The following is a 19,745-nucleotide window of genomic DNA, read 5'->3' as shown; positions in this document are numbered from 1 at the left end:
CTTAAATTCATTCCCTCTAGCTTCGCTGGTTTGAAAGCCTGTACCCTAGAAGGGGCCTCCTGCATTTGCTGGCAACCCTGCTTGAGTCTGATCGCCACAGATAGTGCTTTGGAGTGAAAAAAAGGGGGAAAAAACCCTCTCGTTGGAGATTTCAAAACAGATTCTACCAGCTTTCAAATCTGTGCACTTTGCGGAGTGGCAGGGTTTGAGGGAGAGGGGTTGAGGACTTGGGGTGTGGGTGTCTCTCATAAACAAATAAGCAACAGAATTTATATATGTATAAATTTGGGCTTTCCCTTGGCATGTTTGGTGTCTGTCTCCCTGGCATCAAGGGTGGGTGCTGTGTAAGTCTGACTTCTCTCACACTTTTGCTCCGGTTTGGGGTCTGAGTGTCTGTGTGAGTGTGTGTGTGATGGAATTGAGGAGGGGGTTGCTGTGTTTTTGATCTGATTCACTTGACAGATTATTTGAATCCAGCCCACCTTTCCGCACATGTCAAACAGATGGGATCATTGTTAAAAGCCTGGAGAGCCGGGCTGAGCGGTGGGTAAGGCAGGGAGGGGGAGGCAGGAGGGGCACCGAGGGGAAGGAGGGGGCACCTTCCAGGAGCTTTGTGTTTTCACACATTGGAACTGACAGGAGACCTTCTTCCTTGTGGGTGGGGGAAGTGTTTGGGGGCATGGGGCTGATGAGGGGGGGTGGAAAGAGAGAGAGGTGGGGTGTTGGTGGGCAGGGTTATGATGTCACAGCCCAAGTTACAACAGGAGGAAAACACAGAAATGGTTCAACATTTTTTTTTTTAAACTTTGGACTGCCAAGAGCTGAAGGAGAGTGGTGAGCAAAGGAATGAAGGGGAGAGAGAGAGAGAGAAACTAAACTGGAAGCTTGAGTTTTGTGTTGCCTCTTGAAACCTTATGAATGGATTACTAGCAGCTGAGAGCCAGGAGAGACCTATGGGGATGCAAGATCACCCACACTCTTACAGGGGGAGAAAAGCAGGCGGAACCCTTCCTTGATGTGCTATCCCCCCTTCCTGAAATGAATGGTAGGAGATGTTTTTCTGAGGGTCCTTGGGGTGGCAAGGGGGCAAGGGGACAAGGGGACAAGGGGAGGGCTTGTCTTCTCTTCTTGCCTGAGTACCTTCTTTTCTTTGAAACTAACCCATTTCTTCCTGATATTCTCTCTCTCTCTCTCTGTCTGTCTCTCTGTCTCTCTCTCCTTCCTTCCCTTCCTTCTTCCCTCCCTCCTTCCCTCCCTCCCTCCCTCCCTCTCCTTCTCCCTCTTTCCTCTCTGGCTTCCTTCCTCCCTCCTCCTCTCCTCTGCTTTTCTGGCTTTCTCTATCCCCGCCCCCAGTCTCAATTTCTATTCTTGATCTGCTTCAGTGGGGAAAACTGAGTCAGAAAAGTGAAGGGAGCTAGGGAAGTGATAAAAGAAAATGGATAGTCAAGGACCTAGGGGTATCTGTCAGCAACAACCACGTGCCTGGACTGAGGGATTCTTTGGGGGCTTGCTTTGAGGCTTTATTCCATGCTCCAAGGGGAAACGGTGCATGTGGGATGGGGTGCACAGGACACAGCATTTTTAAGGCCAGTTATCAGCTGGAAGAGAGGAGTTCAGAAAGATGAGGAGACCCAGGGTGAAGGAAGGACCATGATCTCACTCCAGAGCATGTGGGCTGTGTGAGTTAGATATGAGCAGCAGAAGCAGTGCTTGTAAAAGTGTAAGTGATTTCTCTTATAACTTGAAAGAAGGATTGAATGCCTGTTTATACCTTTTTAATACTACCTGTGGGCAAGCATGCCTGCATTCTCTGTTTGTGTCCACCTGTCTGTCCGTGTATTCTATATACATGCATGCTCCTGTGAGGGATGGAAACCCTCTTGAGAAGGAAGGTGCCTGACACCTAGGCACACAATGCAGAGATTAAACGCACGGTGTTCACTGCCCCCACCTTACCCATTCACTTCAAATCAATTAGAAAATAGCTGCTTCGCTTTAGCTGTTCATTTGTGTAAATTACTTATTTTTGAGCACCTCCTTTGTTTATGTGTTCCCTCAGCATATGGTGACTTTTACTAACTTTAGACCGAGAAACTTCCAAGAGAAAAAGAACGTCTAGGTGCTAGGTGCTAGGAGTACACGTTTAAGGCTTCTCACGGCAGGGTAATTGATTTCTCCTTTCCTCCAGTGTCCAATAGGAAGTGAATTTGGTATTGTCCTTTGAAATCTGAAGTGATAGAGTAAAAATTAGAAAAAAAAAAAAACAACATAGGGAGCTTGTGATAAATCAAAAGAAAGAGATGTGAATGGTCTCCAAAAGGCTAGTGTGTGTTTATTGACCATATCCATTCAAAGTGTGTATGTGTGCGTGTAAGAGGAAGAGAGAGAGAGAGAGAGAGAGAGAGAGAGAGAGAGAGGCTACACACAGAAAGGCACGCTCCAAAACAGTATTGATTGTTTTCTATTGATTGTGTAGGCTGCGGCTGCTGAGAGAGAAAGCCCGAGATGTTTACTGGGAAAGCCAAGAGGAGCATCTGTCCCCTTGTGCCTCAGAGAGGTGGGGGAAGGGGGGCTTAGGAGGAAGGAGGGGACAAGGAGTAGGTGGAGTGATGCACCAAACTTATTAGCTTTGACATCATCATTGTCTTTAAATGAAAAAAAAAAAACCCAAGAAGATAATTACAGGAAGAAAGAGAGGGAGAGAAGGGGAGCAGGAGAAACCGGAGGGAGGGAACAGGTCCCTTGACGTATATGCGGTTCATGTTGCTCTTTTTATCCTTCTTTCCAGAGACCCACCAGGCTCCCTGAAGGTGAAAGCAAGGGCTCCCAGACTCATTTGATCAGGAGACCAGCAGACTGGCAGCCAGAGAACTTTACAGAGACTTGCAGCACACCAACAAGTTGGACGGAAATAAAAACAAAAACCAATACCAAACAAAAAAAAACCAAAAAAACAAAACAACAACAACAACAACAACAAACTCTCTTCAATAGTCAACAACCCTGAGCTCCGCTGAGGGAGCATTCACCTACCCAGGCAGACTGGAGGCTGCATGGACATCTGGCTGAGGACTCTGAAGAGAAAGAAAGTTAAGTACCAGCTTGTATTTTTGTGTCCCCAGATTATTTTCTCATTTTAAAAGAATAAGCATCAAATCATGTCTCAGCCCAAGAGGTTTTATTTTATCTTATTTTATTTTCAGTTTGCTTTAAGTTGAACAGAGGCAGAAGAGCACATTAGAGAATAAGATTATTTTGAGTGACCAGCTAACGTGGTACGTATCTGAGAGGATTTTGCTTATATTATACACTCTCTTCTAGTATCAGTGAGGAGAGGAGTTACTGAAGGAAGAAAAGGTCTCTGGGAGAAAACTCAAAGTAAGAACAGTTAAGTTCATTTTGAGAGGTCTGAAATCAAGCAAGAAGAGAGGTCAAGGGAGCCGGCCAGAAGGTCCAGGAGACAGGAGCGACAGAAGCCACAAGGAGCTGGCTGAATTCCCAGGACAGGTAGCCAGGAGAGGCCTTCTTTTGGGTGCTACTTGAGAAAGTTTGGTTTGTCGTTCAGTTTTCCTGGTGACTTCAAATCCATTGCTGGTTGTCTTTTCCTCTCCTCCCCATCATTCTTGTGTGGTACCCAGAAAGTGACTTCTGGTTCTTAAGAAGCGTGCTGACGGAAGATATGATGTATTGGAAGGTCCTGAGAATAAGCCTGGTGGTTCTGGCTGGGTGGGCAATCAGTACCACTAACTCGGAGCTGGGCTGGACACGCAAGAAATCCCTGGCTCAGAGGGGACACCTGAAGCAGGTGCCGTTGGAAGGTGAACACTGTTGGCTGGGACACAAGGTTCGAAGACCCAGAACTGCCCCCCAGCACCATCTCTTTGGGGTCTACCCAAGCCGACCTGAAAGCTACCTGAGGTCCTACCCTGTGGGGAAGCAGCAAACCCAGAATGCAGGATGGAGTAAACAAAGCGCAGCAAGACACGCTTCTAGTGGTGTTCCCGAAGACCTGACTGAAAACCCAGCAGGAGTGAGGAGGGCGTCTGAGCAGCCAGCTGCCCCGTGGGTAAGGGATGGTCCTATTGGGCAATCGGAGCTGCTGAGAGATGATGACAGTTATCCTGGCAAGAGAGAATCCAACGAGGTTCTAGGTGAGCCTGTGACTCGGGGAAGCTCAGAAACTGCTGCCTCCACCATCTCCACCTTTGTGTACCAGAAGGGACCCTCAGCAGGGACCCAGAGGAGGGGTGAGACCAAGCCTAGGTTTCCTCACCAAGTTCAGAAGAGGCAGGCAGAAGTGACCAGAGACCCCGAGAATAACCCTCAAGATTTCCAGCTTTGGCCTAAGGACCCCCGTAAGCACGGAGATTGTGACAGTCCATTGGAGGGCACCATCCAAAATGGTGGAGGGGCCTCTGGCCGGGGAGCAGAGACCTTTAACCCTCAAGGAGGATTGCCTGTACTGTACTTCTCTGGGAAGAGGGAGCGGCTGCTGCTGCGTCCAGAAGTGCTGGCTGAGATTCCCCGGGAGGCGTTCACAGTGGAAGTCTGGGTGAGACCAGAGGGAGGACAGAGCAACCCAGCCATCATTGCAGGTAATGCCCCACTCTGCTCCTGGGCTTTTTTGGGTCCCGGGGGTGTGGCCGGCCCCGTTTCTGTTGTGGGTAGATATAAAGGACAGAAAGAGGAACAGGCTAAAGCAGGAAAGCTAGGAAGGCTTGGCCAGAGGGGATGTGTGGGTGTGGGGGTTATTTATCAAAACAGAAGTACTGTAGACAACATCAAAGGGAAGATGACTCTTACCCAGGGCATTGCTATTATTTGTCTCTCGGAGCTCTATATATTGTGTTTGCACTTTGGAAGATCTCAGCTTAGCTCTTTTCCCTTTTTAAAGGGAACAGAGGAAAGGGGGTCACACTGCTTCTCCTAGTCTAGTATGGAATACCCAGGCACCTCCAGAAGCAGAGGAGAGTCCAAGGATGGTAGTAGTGAGTAATGCCCAGTTGGGTCCAACCAGCAAGGGAACAAGGCTGCCACCCTGGAACTAGGAAGAAAGGTAGCACTTTTTCTATATCCTGGGTCCCCTTCCCTTCACCCCAATGGATCTACTGGAAGTGATGGGGGCTTACAGGCCAGGTCCTGACTTCTAGCCCTGGCTATTGCTATGAAGACCTAAAGATGAAGCTTGTTAACACGTAAAACTCTATAGTGTTACTCAGAGGCATTTGTTTGGGCTTGCTACCTGTGTTCGTTTTGATTAAAGAGAGAAGGACAAAGAGCTGGGTTTGGAGTGGTTGCCTTTCTTTTCCTGTCTGGAAAGGTTGATTTCGGGCAAGGAGTGAGGGAGGGATTTGACTGTATATTTTATCCCCCGATGTGTCATTATTCTTTTAGATAATCCACCAAGGGAGAATGGGGACAAATGGGCATAAGTATAAGGATCTGTATACAGGGGAATGCCACAATGACTCCTAAAAAGCTAACTAAAAAGCAATCAAATACTTATCAGAAGAAAAATAACAAGAGACCAATCTGGATTAGCCAGGCACTCGTTCACGTTTGTCAGTTCCATTACATTGATAGAGAAACTGAGGCAATGAGGGGGCATGTCAGAGATAGGCTAGGGGAAAAGAAATGCCAGAGTTCATGCATCACTTGGTAGCTCCTCAAAAACAAACAAACAAACAAACAAGCAAACAAAACAACAAAAACCCAACAACAACAAAAACCAAACCAAACCAACCAAGCCAACAAACAACAAAACAAAACCCACTCAGGTTTCCGAGCACTCCTAAATGAGCTGCCGTCTGGGCAAATAAATCTGGAGGGAAGAGGCCTCCTCCAGTGGGGTGTCGCCGGAACATCCTTCTGGACACTATGTCTCTCACTCTTTGGCTGCAATTTCTTATTTGGAATCTGGGATTCCCAGACACTGAGCACTCTCCAGTCATGTGGCTTTGCTTTATTTTAGTTTTGGGTGGGAGAGGGGCTGAGAGAAGGGGCCAGGCTGTAAGCTAGGTGGGGGCAGAGAAAGAGGAGAAGGAAATCCTTATTCTGGGGCCAAAATGGAAGAAATAATGAGATGATTATCTGATTGGAGTTGGCAGCTTCAGAGTTTCCCCAGATGACATCTTCTTGCTGCCTAGTCTGGCTTCCTAGTGCCCATCTGCCAGGGAGACTGCGTGCTTGCAGTCTAGATTGAGACCGGCAGATCCGACTGCGCTTCCTCCTGCAGTGGCAACATGAGAGAGCTGGGATCAGTTCCTTGGCTGTGAAGACTGAGAGGAGAATCCAAAAGGAATATATGGGGGAGGCTGTGGGGGACGATTTGCTTGGGGTTATTAAAGTCCAACCCTGGGAAACAGGACTGTGGCACCTGACCCTGCCTTTTACCCTCCAGGACTTCTGTCCCACACCCTTCAAGGAGAGTGAGGTCATGGTTTGATTACAGTTCCAGGACGCTATGCCTCACCTCTGGCATGCTCACCCTCATCTCCACGTGCCTCCCTGCCTTGCCCGTCTATCACCAGCAATGGTCTCCATCCTGCCACAGCACGCGTTCAGATCTTCCAGTGTCCGTCACCCGAAACCTCCTAGCCTCTCTAAGCATGTAAAATTAGGCAGAAAAATCTTTCTTGGCAATTTAGTTCCTGAGGTTTCTTCTTCCTCCAGTCAGAGTGGCTCCTGTGGTATTCTGGGACTTCCCTTTTAGGTCTGATTCTAAGAAGTGGAGGGCAGAGGGCCTATCTTCCCTCATGGTCCCTTCACTATCTTTCTTCAGGCTTGTGCTTGACCCAAATTATCTGAGGGAGGATTTAGGGCAAAAGCCTGTGGGGAGGCAGTGGTTGATAACAAGGCCTCTATTCTTTGGGCTCAGCGTGTCTACTCATTGTCTATGCTGCTGGTATTTCACCTGCGTATAGCTGGGCTAAGGATCACGGGGTCACCAGATCAGGTTCTCAGTAAGAAAAGCCTTTACTAATTCCACGACTTCACATCTCTCACCAATCCGTCTTCCTCCCACTGGCATGGATCCTCAAGCTGGTCAGTGTCTGTTCCTAGCATAGTGGGACTTGAGTTACACAGAGCGACAATGCGGAATCAAGTCTCTGGGAGTTACACACAAGCCCGAAGCTTCACTTCTGTTGCTCCTCTGAGGGTGGGCCAACATGCTGCAAGACTTGGCTCTCACTCTGCCAACAGCTCTCAAACCCCAGGTTCCGCCTACTTAACTGAAACAGGCTTCCAAGTCCTCTACCTACCATGCTTGGGATATTTTCTCCTCAGCAGAGACCTCAAACAACTTATTCAACAGCAGTGGAAGCCCCTGCCCACAGCTCTGGGACCTCGGGGAATAGTTCCAACACACGGCGCTAGGTGGCAGTGTTGTCTCGTGCACAGGAGAGGAGGAGGCCGCAAAGTGGGGAATGTCTCTCATTTCCTTGAGGGCTGTCCAGGATGTCCCAGCCTCTGGGCTGTAATTTAATCACCTTCTGCAAAATGTTGTTGGTAAGCATCCCTCGGGGTCCACTTCACATAAGTCTTTTTTTTTCGAAAGGCCTGTCTGGAATAGCTAAAGTGGCCTTTTTGAGAGTTGTGACTAACTTGTAGTGCTAGCAAGCAGAGAAGAAAACAAAATCAGCTAGAATTACCCTCTCTCTGCACTCTAAGTACCCGCATTCTTCTGTAACAAGTCAGACTCCAGAATGCTTTTATTGAGGATTGAGGGCAATGCAGGGCATGCAAACTTCAGGTGCTGGGGGCCTCTTCTGGGCATAGTCTGGGCTTTCTGAAAGGTAGGCCTTCCAAAGTTGCCTGTTTCCCCACTGCGGGAGCCCGCCAGTGGCGCAGAATGCTCTGTGGTGGAGTTCTTCACAAAGGTAACCAGTCAGGAGCCTGGCACTTTCAGACTCTGGCAAGCTAGGAGTAGCTTGAGGTCAGGAGTCCATTAGGTTGGGCCATTAGAAATTAGTGTTTAAATAAGCTGTCTTCTGTCCTGTTTTGGCATGGACTCTTTAAGGTCCAGTGCCTGAAACCATCTGAGCCTTGCCCACCACTCCAACTTCTGTTCCTCTCCTTCAGCCCCAACATACACAAAAGAGGACATTTTTAACAGGTTCCTCCGCACCCATAATTGATTTCAAATGTTCCCTGAAGTCGCCCAGCTGGGTAACCACCTGCAGCTCTGAGCTGCAGGACACTGAGTCATTAAGTCCATAGTACGCTGGAGTCCAAGCCCAGGATCCTTCATCCAACAAATATTTACTGAGTGCCTTGCCATGCAAAGTGCAGCACGTCAGTGAGCAGAACACAAAGATGTCTGAGGACTGTCCTCGCCATGAAGGCAAGTTTGGGTCCTCTGAGTGCCCAAACTTTACAGCACATCCCAGTGTCGAGCCCAGGGTGCAGACAGGTCTGGATTCAAATCTTTCTCCCACGCTTAACAGGACAATTGTCTCTGGCAATCTATCCAGCTTTTCTCCTGAGCTACACTTTTCTCAAACTGAAAATTAAAGGGAATATATATATAATATGTGACTACATACATGTGTGTGTATATGATTCTATTTGAAATAAAGTTGGAAAAAAGACAAATAGGGAGAGGCCCTGTAGAGTTAAGTATTTCACGTAAGTCGCATAGATACAGTGCCCACCACAAAATTTGGCCTGTGAGGCTTATTTGCTTACCAGTGACATGAAAGATATTTAGCAGGAAATATCCAGATTAAGTTAATTTCTGATTTAGTTCAAATTTTTCCTTAGTGGAGATATTAACTTTAATTCCTTAGGAATTTAATTTGATAATCTGTAAAATGGGAATGGCTGTTAAGTAGCTCTTTTTTTTTTTTTCACAACATGGTCTCAGGAGAAAAATGGCAGACTAAAAATTCAAAAAGGATCCATTTATTTCATTAAAAAGTTTCATCTGTTTTTTTTTTTTTTTTCTTTGAGTGGCGCTATTTCAAATCAATTGAGCAATGGTGCTAAAACTTTTCTTTTTCTGAGCCGTAAGCCCTATTAAATGGCTCACGAAATCTGTGCTTGCTTAATAGAAAAGTGTACATATTTACCCGGCCTCTGAACTTCCTGATAGCCAGAGCCTGCTGACATCAGGCCATGGTTCAGAGCCCATTGCCAGCTTTTCTGTGTGAGTGACATCTATGGAATGAGGCTTTAGGGTCAAGAGTTCTGACCATCGTGAACACATGGTTTTGCAGAAGACACAACGGCATAGATTTAAAGAGACAATAGGGCCTTCTTGATGCCCCGGACCCAGTCAGGCAAAGAACTGTGTCCACATCTTTCCCAGAAGACAGGGGTCTCTGTCCTGCCCTTGTTTGCTTCCTGCACGCATCGATGGTCAAGTCAGAGTACTTGTCCTCGTCAGAGCCTGAGGAATCACCTGTTCCTCTCACATACTCCTCCTGGATCAGGACTCAAATTTCTAGTGAGAAATGTGACCCTGCTGGCACAGAGCTGTTTGTATGGGGGCCCATGGTTTCTTTCCTGGGGGTGGTCCTGTTCTTTCTGGTGATGGAGACGCATGAATTATTGGTGTGAAGGAAACACATGCCTGATGATTGTGACTTAGCTTCTTTGGACTTTTTATGGTGAGACTTGATGACTCTCCAGAGGAGAAGCTATGTGAGCCTAGTCTGGCCTGAGAGGTAAATCTGACCTATCATGATCACCTTCTGACAGCCTGTTGTGGTACCCTCATCTAGAGAGCCTCCCTGTGTGGAGTGAGCTCTTGAGTTTTCTCTCTCTTTGTAGTCTGCTTCTATAGACCTTCTTGTGTACTTTCCTGGATTGCACATCCCTTCTTGCCTTGTTAGTAAGTAAGGCCTGGCTCTTATTTTTATCAACTGAACATCCCTGAGAGGCTCTATGCACCTCCAACCCATATTTGTCATTCCCAGATACCCATTGTAATGTTAGAATCACACAATTTTACAAATTATGTTTGTGGAATCAACTTGAAGTTTAGACTGCTGTATTCCCATTGGGGTGAGAAGAACTTTCTGGACAGTGGCTTTGAAGCTGTGCTATTGCTACCTACACAGGGCATCCCGGGGAAACTGCTGAACCCAAGGCTGCCCTCCTGCCTTCCATAGATGCACTCCTTCCCTTACTTGTCTCACCCCAGCGAATGTCTGAATTACTTTGAGGAAGTTCAATCCCACAGCTCTAGATCAAGAAACTGGCATATTATGGCCCCAAAGGTGAGGCTGTTTTTGCAGATGAAGTCTGACCGGGTTCACCCCTCTCATTTGATAACGTGTTTTCTGTGGCTGCTTCCATGGTGAACGGCAGAGTTTAGTGGTTGTGACGAGGACTGTACAGGCTGAGAAGCCTAAAATATGTCTGGTCGGGCCCTTCATCCCCAAAGTGGGAAGTGTGCCCAGGAGCTGCTCTAGCACATCGCTTCTTGAGCTTCGGTGTGCCCAGAAGTTAGCTGGGGTGCACCTGGAACCAGACTAGAAGGGAGTGCATTTTTCAGGGATCCAACACAGGGGGTTCATTGACCAAGAACTGTGTGTGGAGAGAGATCACTCCTCCCTGAGGTGGCAAGGATAAAGGGAAAGCTAACACAACTTGGTTCTGGCTCAGGTACCATCAACAACCTCCCCGAACATCCTTAGACCGCTTCTTTCTTCTCTCCTCTTAACCCTCTTTTGGCTTTGACTCTTGTGCTACTCTGGTACCCACATGCGGATTTGGATTCTCTTGTGCTGGGGAAGACTCAGCTCAGACAATGCTTCCGCTGCTGCTGTATGTGGACTGTCGCATAAGTATAAGACACCATATGTGCGAGCACAGGGCAGTGGGTGACAGACTCTTTCTGAAAAACAACAGATGCTAAATAGTTCAGGCTTTGTGGGCCATACAGTCTTTTTGACGCAACTCCTAAACTCTGCTGATGGTATGTGCCCATCGCCACGGTTGACGTACAACCACATTGGTAAGCTGTGTCCCAGGAAAACTTTATCAAAGCAAGCGTCATGCTGGACCTTGCTCTTCCGTAATTTTTTGCAGAGCTTTGGTGTAGAAGGTTCTTCCTGAAGGCCATGCTTCTTTTCCATAGTTCTTCTGGCCTTGTTTCCTCATTTCATACGATCCAAAAAGTAATCCATCATTTCCTGTTGTGTTCTACCTGATAAGCTCTAAGCAACAGGCTTATGGGGAACGCTAAGCCACTTAGGAATCACAAGGCATTAGATTCTGAAGCAGCATAAAGGAGGAAGCAGGAAGATACACTTCACAGGACTCCTTTACAGTACCACAAGGTTCTCTGGGTTTTGTGCTAGCTGAGTGCTTGAATCCAGTCTGGCAAAGTCTTGGCATCTGCCTTGTGCCTTTAGCTGAGACTTTAGAATCATCTTTTTGGTAATGGAAGCAGATGGATTTCCTCTGAGAATGACAAGGTGGTATTCTACTCACCACACTCCTGCCTTCTTGTCTGACACATGCTAATGCCTTTTCTCTCTTTGTCCCCCAAACTTGTTGAAGTCAATGGCAGTTGTAGGCTCTGTTTGATAGCAAACAGACAACACAGTGAGTGAAGCTTCTGAGCTCATGGTGGGCACTCAGTGCTCATACTCTGTGAGGTATGATCTCTCCCCATCCTCAAGGATAAAATAAAAACTCCCGGAGACATTTGGATGTCGTTTCTAGCATGGAACACAGGTTGTTAAGAGGAAGAGACAGAGCTGTAAAGTGGAAACCACCTTTGAAGACAAGGCAAATCCAACTGTTTGCCTGTAGCCAGCCACACTTTGTCCTTCTTCACCTCCTGCTTCCTTCCACATGTATGCACTTTTTCTTGTTCCTCTGGGGCGGGCCATCTGATTCATTCATAATGTGTATGCCAGGAGGTCTGGCTCCCTCTCTTTCCTGTTTTAGTTCAGGCCTTGCAGAGGCCAAATAAACACCTTATTTGGCATTTATTAGGAAGAAGGCAACACCTTCGTTTGGATCCTGAACCCATACACCCTCAACGTTCAGGAGCTTAAGTTCCTGATGTCACAAATAAGTACATAAATCTCATGATTCTGCCCTTGAGGGCATAGAGTTAGGTTACTCTAGGGCCTCATCAGACTTGTTTCTGTTCACATCACACACACCCTCACTCTTGTACCTTCCAGAGAGCATATTTCTTTGCCAAATATGTGTCCCCCAAAATAACAACATTCTTCCCTTCCTGTGTTTACTACCTGCTTTAAGACAACCTTACTTAAAAAAGACAGAAACAGCCAGGAAATAAAACTCAGGGCAAACAAAAACAGTTTTCTCTATGACTCAGAAGTGAGTGGTGAAGAAAAGTGGTTCTTCTCAAATATACAATACAACAACTGGAAGCCAAGGCTTCTGAACATTTTGAAGTTGAAGCATTGCCATGACAACCAGTTGGAGCAGCAAGGTCAGTAATTATGGCTTATGCCTAGATTGGAGATCCAGGTACCTGATCAGAGGTGAAGACACAGACCTTGAACATTGATCCTTAGCCACTAACAACATTTTCACTCTTTCATTCAATTACTTTCTGTACATTTGGGGCAGATTATGATAGTAGTTTGATATTATACATGCTCATTCATTCATTTGTTCAACATTTATTGAGCTTCTTTTTGGTAAAGTACCAGACATTATGCCCCATGCTAGAAAATTAAGACTAAGAGCTGTGCCTATAAGATGCTCACAGTCTGGTGGGAGGCTCTTTCTGAATTGTTATAGTCTTCTGCACAGGTGTAAACAGCTCTGTATGGATGAGAGGTAACCAGAGTCAGAACCGACAAGGACTGAGGTGAAAAGGGAAGAATAGTGTCAGAGAGCACAACAGCGTCAAGAAAGCCATCACGTCCGAGGTGGGGACTTTGACTTGGCAGGTGGGAGTCACAGACTAGATTAAGAGAATCTGTTTCACTCCAGTTGGGTAGAAAAGGAGCTAGTATGGTAGGAGAGGAGGGGGTTGGTGAAGGTACACAGCAGGATGTTTAGGAAGGATGCTGTTAGGGGTAAACACAAACTCAGAGATCCAAGACTCAGGGCACAATGTTAGAGAACTAGTAATCTAAAGCAAGTGATAGTGTAAACACAGGGAAATAAAGGAAGACAAGTAAACAGAAGTGTAAAGAGTGCAAATGTGGGCTCAATTACTGTAAAGGATTTTCATGGCGCTGTCTCCTTGGCAACCTCTGTAATGCTGACTTTATGCCGCACACTGCAGCAGTCAGTTTAGACATCTCAACTCCAAGTGTTCCTCAGGATAGCTTGAAGAGGGAAATGGAGAGTGGAGAGGTCAAAGAGAAATAGGACATTGCCCAGGGCCATATAGCGAGCACACACAGAAATGAGGAGCTGCAGCCAGTCCACACGGAACCAAGGTCACAAGCCTGCTGCAGACAGAGCTGTGGTTTGAGCCCGAGAGCTCTTGCCTTGGAGCGCCCCTCTTCTCTCTAAGTCCAGTCTTCTGTGTTCTGTCTTTGTGTAGGGCCCATCCACACAGGCTGAGGTACTATATCCGGCTTTGAAATCATTTTAATTTAAGGTAATGACTTACAGATAGTTCCTAGCTCAGTTTATTTTTCTCCACTCACTAACTTACTAGTTCATTTATTCAACAGATGTTTATTGACTGTGAAGTAGGTATTCAATAACTGTTTTTGAAAAAAAAAAAAAAAAGAACCCCTCCTACTTCACACAGAACAATTATAAACATGAACCGCAGCAGCAATCTTTCTTAGACAGTCTTTGTTTCAAGGCACATTAATAATTTGAAACAATTGTATAATAGACTATGCCTATAATCCTCATAATCCAGCCCATGGCATGGATCCCAAGGGTAGAGGTAATTTGAGGCAAGATTCCCTCCCTGGGTGTGGTGGCCTTGCTGGGCCCTTGGAGAGAGCATGGGATATCATTGGCCTGAACAAACCAGGGGTAGGCCATGACAGGAGGTAGGCATGAAACGGTGGCATCACCCTCTTTGTCTCTTTGACTCTGTGCTCTCAGCATTTCTAGGAAATGAGCAGTGCTACATGGTGGTGCAGTGCTGAAACACAGGCCCTGAAAAGGGAGGCAGCTGCTCCCTTCTGCTCCTGGCAGTTCTTTCAACATGCTCGCTCCCTACCCTGTCTCCTACTACCTGCAGCATCCTTCAAAGTTCCAAGTCAAAATTCCACCGGGTCCGCTTAGCGGGTGAGGCCTTTGGACCTCTCATTAGCATCTCCAGACAGCTCTGGATCTCAGCCATTACTGTGTCACTCAGCACCTTGGCAGATCCTGGAAAAGAGTACTTTGACTGAATAGATAAAGAATATTCTGGATCTTGTACATACAGAGCTTGGCCTCTTTTTTGATTACTCAAGAGGGACCATACCTTAGAGTTATGGGTTATCAGGGAGTTCTTTCCTCTCTATATGGCCTACCTGTTCCTTGCCTCTGTGTAACTATTCCTTCTGCTAAACATCCTGTCTATACCTCCACCTCCACTGAAGTCTAATTTGTGGGAAGCAAAGCCAGATCTAGAGTCCAGACTTCTAGCCTTAATCCCTTTACCAGGACTGGGAAGCTCCTCATTTATAAAATTGGAGCAATAGTAGTTTTGATCTAAGAATAGTGATTATATTAAATGAATCACAGGTTTGGACTTATGCCTGCTAGATAGTAAGTCTTTGATTGATGCTGGTGGTCATTTTCATCATTGGTGGTGCACAGAACTCTTCCAGCTAGCCTCTTTGGGTCTGCCTTCCTGCCATATACTGCTCTTCCTCATGCCCTGCCTTACAACCATGCTTGTGCCTAGTACAAGCCATGCTAGTGCAGGCTTGAACACTTGATGCCTGCACATCCATTCACAGAGTTATTTGTAGAGAAAACTTAACTACCCAAATCCTAGCTAAGAGTGTTGTTAACTAATAAATTTGCTTTTACTGCTTTTTTTTTTTTTTTCAATGCAGTTTATTCAGGAACATTGAACAATTCTCGGACCCCGGGGAAAGCCAGCCCATAGCTTAAATAGCCTCTGGGTAGCCAACCCAGGCGTGCCACGGGGGCAATGCAGATAGGTCCACATACATGGAAGCAAGCCAGATCCTCAGCCTTAGCCAAATGTGGAATTGTTCATGACAGAGAGCACTCACCATCGGGAAGGTGGAAGGCGGAAACCAGCTCCATCTTTAAGGCATAGCATTCCGCAGCCTTTTAAGCAATCGAAGGACACTATTACAATGTGAGACTGAAAAAGGGATCTAGTAGCTAAAATCCATCATTAACACGTGGAGCAACCCATAGGGCCATAGTCTCAGGTGTGGATACTGAGAACCAGGTGGTATAATGACAGAGACCAAGACCCCAGACATTGTCTGTGCCAACACCAACAGCTTAGTGAGGCACACACAGAGGGAAAGCCATTTTTCCTAAAGTCAAGTGGGGGCAGCCTGGGAATACACTCCCAAGTTTCTGAGCTTCTAACTTGATTTTATTTCAGTTCTTTCTGGCTGCTTTTGTTTAATTTGAATTTCTCATTGGAAAGTAGAAGAAAAGATTTTATAAAGATTTTCAGTAAGATGGGATTAAAATTTATGTTAGTCCTTATTTAACCCTAACTATAAATTCATTAGATCACATTTTTTTTTCCCGTTGTTCTTTCTCTTTAGAGACCAAATAGCCAGAATAGTTCTAGGCAGGGATTTATCCAGAGGTCAGAACTAAGAGAATGCTCTTTGAACACAGGGCACTGAGTTCAGGTTGAGAACACAAGCTAAGGCTCTATGCCACTGTCACACAGCTGAACAAAGCCACTATGAGTACTTAAGTCAGACTGGCATAGCCTTGTGTTGTGTGTGTGTGTGGGGGGGGGACCTAAGTGGGCTGTCTCCCAATGCTTTCTTCCTGGGAAGCACAAGTTAGGTGACTTGTGCTTGCATGGCAGAGACATGAACATTTAGGTGTTATCATGTGAGCACAGTGTGTGTAACTGAATGATTGCTGGATAATCTAGTAGCCAATGGGCAAATGCTTTAGACTACAAGAGCAATGCCATACATCACTTTTAGAAAATCTGCTATGCAAAATCTCTTGTCATATGATCAAGAGGTGGTAGCTTGTTTTCAATGCAAAAGTCTCTTCTCCAAGCTTGCTTTAACTCATGACTTCTGAGTACTGCAGGACCACTGAGTATGTGTGAACTATCATGTAAATACTTCCTAGGGTAGTATTGATTGTGTAAACTGACCCTACTAAAAGGAAATGCAAAACAAACTTCTGAGAGGCTTCATTATTAGATGGAGGAATTAAACAATAGGAAATTGGAATTGCTGCTGTTTCACGGGAATTAGAAAAAAAGAGTTTGAGGGGAGACTTTGCTGGAGGTGGAAAAAGGCTGGAGAAGGGGAAATAGCTCTTGGTAAGGGTACCACAGTGTGTCTGTGTCTGTGACTCTCTGAGGACTAATGGACCATGGAGGCCGTGGTATGTCAAGATGAATATTTGCCATATTCTAGGCGCTCTCCGGCATATGACTTTCCCTCTCTGAGTTCGCATCTCTTACCTTCTGCCTTGGGGGATTTGTATTCTGTTGTACTGCTGGCCTCCCATTTTTTTTAAGGTGAGATATCAGTTGATGTGAACACACGCTGAGGACAGCTTTCAACTTTTGATGAGAAACAGCAGGCTGCTCCAGCCCTCTTCACAGTGCAGAGGCTCACTGGGTAGACCTTAGGCGGTCAGCCTTAGGCCACTCTAGCTCTTAAGGGAACTCCATAGCTACAGTATCAGAATGGCTCTGCGAGGCTCAGGAGCTTCCATACTGTTTGCTCTGGAAGGCAATTAGAAATGACTCAAATGACATGCCAGTAAACAAACAGATAAACAAGTAACTAAACAAGCAAACAGAATTCCCCATATTTTCAGTTACTCAGGAGACTGCCTTCTCCTTCTCCTCCAACTCTTTCTTGGTAGCAAAGACGACGCATAAGAAACATTACGATACTTAGTAAACTTCTCTTATTTCCTCATGTGAGAAAACATAACTTAGTATTGCTCAAATATACTGAGATGACAGGTGACACCCTGGCAGTGTCCTGAGTCTATAGGAAGTTGCCCAGATGAGTTAGAGAGGACAAAAGCGAGAAGAGCTCTTTATTCCTTGTCATCCCCAGTGGTTAGTGTAAAAGGAGGTGAGAGCCAATATGCCTCTTTATAGGCACAGGCTGTCAGGGGAAGAGCTCTGCTAGGTCAGATTAGTAGTTAGTCCCTCTGTGGGAGTGAGTTGTAGAAGGAGAAAGTTTAAGTTAATTTTCTCATTAGGGGAAGCAGAGCTGCTCTGTGACATGTTTTAAGCTGGGGAGTGCCCTTGACAATGCTTCTAAAAACCTCTTATGGATCCAAGCCTGCAATGACTTACTTATTCCTACCATGGGAAAGATGTTGGCCTTGATACAATAGAAATCACGGGAACTATAAGGGAGGATTACCAGCTTTCAAGGAGATTGTAGTTTGTTGAAGAGATGGAGCTCTATATGCTAAAGTAATCAAGTTAGTAACAAATACTACCACTGGCTGCTTAATGGGTGCTGATCCTTCTTAATTGTTTTGCTTGTGTTGGCATGTTTCTTCTTCTTTCTGATGCTATAAGCTGGTGCTATAAGCCATTTTAAGATCTGGAAACTAAGGCATAGAAGACTATTTCATGTTGCTCAAGGTCATGGAGTTAGTCTTTGTTTTATCAAGTTGCTCTACTTCACAGCCTGCTCCTTCGAAAAAAAAATGTTAAGCTCCCTTCTGGTTTTCAGTTGACTGCTGGGCTGGCTATTCTTGGTCATTTGTGGGTCTCCAAGCCCTTGCCGGGGAGATGTAATGGTGTTGGAATGGGGCAGGGATGTCCTAGAGATACCCTGAAAATTCTGAAGGTTCTGGTCCTCTTCTGCAAGGCCCGTTACAACTATACTTTGAGTACCCTGGCAGCTTCTGGGGACCTTCCTTCCTTCCTTCCTTCCTTCCTTCCTTCCTTCCTTCCTTCCTTCCTTCCTTCCTTCCTTCCTTCCTTCCTTTCTTCCCTGCATTATGGTCACTAGATAAATTTTCATCCCTATGCACCACTGATCAGTGCTTACCCCCAAAGAAACAGCTGATTCTGACTTGGAGCCCTGCTACTCAGGGAATGGGGTGTAGCTCAGTGGTAGACTGTGTTCATAGTATGTGCGCTGTGGATTTGGTTCCTAGTCACATTAGAAACAAAACAAAACAGATGAAGCTGGAAGGGTAGTTCACTGGTAGAGATCTTATCTAACACATGCCAGGTCAGGATTCCATTTCTACTATGATAGTAACAGGCACAACCTCTGCCATCACTACCACGGGGTCCCGCTAAGTCACAGTGTAGTGAGTTCAGCACCTCAGCTTCACCCACGCATCTGTTGGAAGGCAAAGATGTGGATACTGCCACTGAGTCAGAATCTGCATGTATTCAGATCAAGTTTTGGCCTATGGCTCCTATGTAGTAAGCAGAGGATATGGTTTTGATTCAGCTCCCTGTTGCCCCGTCTTCACCGAGTTATAAGGTTAACTCTAAGAGTAGCTAATGTGTGTTGATACAGTACCAGGACCCATGCTAACTACTTTCTCTAGGATCACATTTAAACCATTTTTCCCCCTGAGGCTGTGACCTTCTTTACATTCTTATGTTGTATGCTATCATTGTTTGCTTTCCTGCTTTCTCAGGCAACTTCAAAGCTGCCTTCTCCTCTCTGTGCCTGGTGGACTCCCACTGTATGCTTGGGTGGCCTGTGGAGAGCCAGGGAAATCCCCCCTCCTGGCTTCTATCATCCACGCCTGTGATGAGAGCATGACTAAAATGAAAAGTGTTCTGTAAAGAGTGGTTGAAATTCTTTGCTGGAAAGATGCTAGTGAGATGGTCCCCACGAGATTTTTCCCCAATTCTATGCTGTAATTTGTCAAACATTGGACTCAGAGATGAAAAGTTGTGCCTGATCTGGTCTTGAAAAGAAGTTATCTAGAACAGCTGAAAAACACCTCCTTGGGTTTGCTCTTTTTGACTTTTTACCCTTTTCCTGTTCACGTAGTCCCTTATCTGCCAGCTTTACTGCTCTTTGATGATCAATAGCGCTTTTCTATATCCTCCTTGTCCTTTTCACCCTTCCACAATTTCTCTGCTGTATGTGTGTATGGTGAGAGGTGGGTGCTGGATGTCTGCAGAAGGCATCATACACATGAATGGGGTAGACCCAGGCATAATATCCTGAGAAAGGACCTTTTCTTCTATCAGGCTGATTTATGATCATGACCTAACCTGCCCTCCCCCCTTTTCCCATTTTCCCCCTAAAAACAAACTTGCACCATACAGCATGTTTTTGCAGTTACCAGAGTTGATGACCCTGCGTGTGACTGACTCTTCTGTTTTGTTGTTTGAAGCCTTACCTTCCTGGAAGCTGATGAAGCTTCTCCAAGAAGCAGGACTCTTGCTCCTGATTTTAATCCCCCAGAGGTGCTGAGCAAAACTCTTGCCATGGGGATTTCTTGGAAGTTAGGTTCAACAACTGTGCCTTTGCCAAGAACATCACTTCTGCTCAAACCTTACCTTCCCCTCCCCTGTCACTCTGGCTTGTAGTTAAGTTAGTTAACTTTTCTATGAGATTCTGCCATGGATGTAGCCTCCAGGGGAGGGTTTTACCCAAGAAAAGAGCTCAACAATTTTCATCACATGTGCTGTCATCTAACTGTGT

General features: G+C 46.0%; 1 protein-coding gene across 1 annotated transcript in view; it reads left to right on the top strand.

The window, feature by feature from the left end:
- The first annotated feature begins 830 nt into the window (after window positions 1-830).
- The window catches only part of Pappa2 (pappalysin 2), a 254,931-nt gene continuing 236,016 nt past the window's right edge, over window positions 831-19,745 (top strand). Inside the window, exons 1-2 of the mRNA XM_060364529.1 lie at window positions 831-1,045; window positions 2,789-4,595. Of these exons, the coding sequence (XP_060220512.1) occupies window positions 3,680-4,595 (916 nt within the window). The 5' untranslated portion in view covers window positions 831-1,045; window positions 2,789-3,679. The remainder of the gene's footprint in view (window positions 1,046-2,788; window positions 4,596-19,745) is intronic.

This window comes from Meriones unguiculatus, chromosome 11, assembly GCF_030254825.1.
Source record: "Meriones unguiculatus strain TT.TT164.6M chromosome 11, Bangor_MerUng_6.1, whole genome shotgun sequence".
Taxonomy (NCBI): Eukaryota; Metazoa; Chordata; class Mammalia; order Rodentia; family Muridae; genus Meriones; species Meriones unguiculatus.
The sequence above is the reverse complement of the archived record's forward strand: the minus strand, read 5'-3'. Positions and strand labels throughout refer to the sequence as shown.